The sequence below is a fragment of the Gossypium raimondii genome, chromosome 4 (genome assembly GCF_025698545.1).
Source record: "Gossypium raimondii isolate GPD5lz chromosome 4, ASM2569854v1, whole genome shotgun sequence".
Classification (NCBI taxonomy): Eukaryota; Viridiplantae; Streptophyta; class Magnoliopsida; order Malvales; family Malvaceae; genus Gossypium; species Gossypium raimondii.
The window spans coordinates 31,633,289-31,635,960 of NC_068568.1; the positions used below are offsets into that span (position 1 = coordinate 31,633,289).

At 40.7% G+C, this 2,672-nt stretch overlaps 1 protein-coding gene across 1 annotated transcript; it reads left to right on the forward strand.

Annotated features, from left to right (window-relative positions):
- The first annotated feature begins 625 nt into the window (after positions 1-625).
- On the forward strand, positions 626-1,168 carry LOC105779001 (uncharacterized). The gene has a single exon (XM_012602751.1). It carries the CDS (start codon positions 626-628, stop codon positions 1,166-1,168), a length of 543 nt encoding a protein of 180 aa, XP_012458205.1.
- The last annotated feature ends 1,504 nt before the right edge of the window (positions 1,169-2,672 follow it).

Below are 2,672 nucleotides of genomic sequence, written 5' to 3' on the forward strand. Positions count from 1 at the left end.
CTGGTTCCATAGTCATTTCTGGAAGGTTGACAAAGTTTCGTATCGGGTTTTCTCTGGGCATTACTCCCCGTTAAAAGAGATAGTGGCTACGCCAAGAAGGGACGACATATCAGAAGAAAATTGGACAGCAATCCTGCAAAACCTTCAAGATGATGATGTGGAATGGAGAGCTCATTGGTTGATTCCTGATGAAATTATTTACTGTTGTGGAAGCTTTGATTGGGTCCCGTTGCTAGGGATTTGGGGAGCCGTCGGGTATGCACCTTTGCTAGTCCTAAGGCAATATAATTCGAGACAGTTCATGCCGGTAACGCAGGGTTTAGCTCAATGTGAGTTCTCGTACCGGGGAGATAATTACAAGAGAATAGTGAAAGAGATTTCTCAGGCTTGGAATCAGGTTCATAGGATGAAAAGGTTAGCTGTGGGTTCAATGACAACTCCAGAGTATGGTGAATGGCGAAGTAAGAGAATTAATGATAACATTCCAGAGTTAAACTTGGAGGGTGTTCGACCAATGGAAGAATACCTACAAGTAGTCCCATCAGAGTTTGAGATTATAAAATAAGATTTCGAAAAAAGGAATTCAGAACTCAAAAAGAAAATAGAGCGGTTGGAAGAAGAGAAGATGCATTTGAGACTAGATGTGGACGTCCAAAAGTTAGAGGCCAAAAAATTGAAGAAAGGGAAGAATAAAGTAGAGGAGGATCTGGATAGCTTAAAGACAGACTACAAAAAGCTACGGGTATCAATGAGAACCACGAGGTTGGGAAAGACCTCAGAGCAATGGCGACGGGAGATCCAAGAAGAAAGAAACAAGGCTGATGGATTGAAAAAGAAATGCCAAGAGACTCAAGTACAAAACCAGGCCCTGGAAAGGAATCTGTTAGAAAGTCGGGGTGTGATAGATGAATTAAAGGCACGAATAGCTAAACTTGAAAGGTCTCTTCATCGTTACCGAAATTATAATACCGCGGTGGAATTAAGAGCGAGCTTGAACAAGATTGAAGAAACAAAGAAAAGAGTGGAAGAGTTAGAGACGATGCTACAAGATTGTGAGACGCGGATTGCATTTTTTGAAGCAAATGAAGGGCGTCAGAAAGAACAGCTCCATTATTATCAAAGCCAAGTTAGAGACAGGGATCACGTCATGGGAGAAGCTGTAACCTAGATTCATGAGGTAGCCGACTACTTGTAGACCCTGGCAATACAAGCTAATACTTTGAGCATAAAGTACGAATTGGAATCAGACCGGGGCAGAGAGCTTGCTTCGCTGCTTAAAAAGATTAAATTTTCGAGCATTAGGGCAAAATTGTATATGTAATCTATTTTATGTAAAGAGTGATGTTATCCAAATGAAGCTTTCTAAATGAAATTGAATCAGAATCGAAGCCTTTTTGCATTCATGCATTGCATCATATTGCATCATATGCATTAAAATCCACCAAAAGACCCTAATTAGTTAAAATTATTACAGCTAACCTGGAAACTGACAAAAGCTCACCAATTAAGCATCAATACGGTACTTGACAGAAAACTAAGGAAATAGACCAAATACTAGAGAAACTGGAACAAATGCAACGGGATATGCAAGAACGTTTACAAACACAAATGCAAGAGCAACTAGATAAAATTCAAGAGGACATGATGGAAAAGTTGATCAAAGCTCAAAAGGATGCCGTGGCTGAATTGACCCATCTATTAACGAGAGGAGTAGATAAAGGAAAGGGCCCTATGGCCAATCATGGAGAGGGTAACGAGGATCCGTTGTATCCTCCTGGTTTCACTCCACCCAATGTACAAACCCAAACTGAAATGTACCCAAGAGGACTGTCTGTCACAATTATGCCGCAACAACTACAAACTAGAGCCACAATTTTTTAAGGACGATCGAGTTTAAACCCGGGAGAAAACCCAATCAACCCCACTATTCCAGATTTTGATGAAGCAGCTGAAGAAGGAAAAGCAAGCGCAGAATTGCCAAAATAATGGGAGGATAGGTATAGGTGGTTGGAAGAAAAGTTCAAAGCCTTGGAAAGCGCTAATAGTAATCAGGGAATCGACGCTAAAGATCTAAGCTTAGTCCCAGATTTGGTACTACCTCCTAAATTCAAGATGCCTGAATTTGAGAAATATAATGGAACTAGGTGCCCCAAGGCCCACATCACTATGTTCTGTAGAAGGATGACTGGCTACGTCAATAACGATCAGTTGTTAATCCACTGTTTTCAAGATAGTTTAGTAAGGGCAGCGTCTAAATGGTACAATCAATTGAGTCGTACCAAGATCAGTTCATGGAGGGACCTAGCACAGGCATTCATGAAGCAGTACAGCCATGTAACGGATTTGACCCCCGATAGAATTACATTACAAAACATGGAGAAGAAACCAAGTGAGAGTTTCAGACAGTACGCACAAAGATGGAGGGAAGTTGCCATCCAAGTCCAACCACCGCTATTAGAAAGAGAGACCACAATGCTCTTTATTAATACCTTAAGAGTCCCGTTCATCATGCACATGCTAGGAAGTGCAACAAAAAATTTCTCAGATATAGTAATGAATGGTGAAATGATTCAGAATGCCATAAGAAACAGGAAAATAGAAGCAGGGGAAAGCAACAAAAGGTCAGCCTCGAGAAGAAAAGAAAATGAAGTAAACAATGTAAATGCATACAA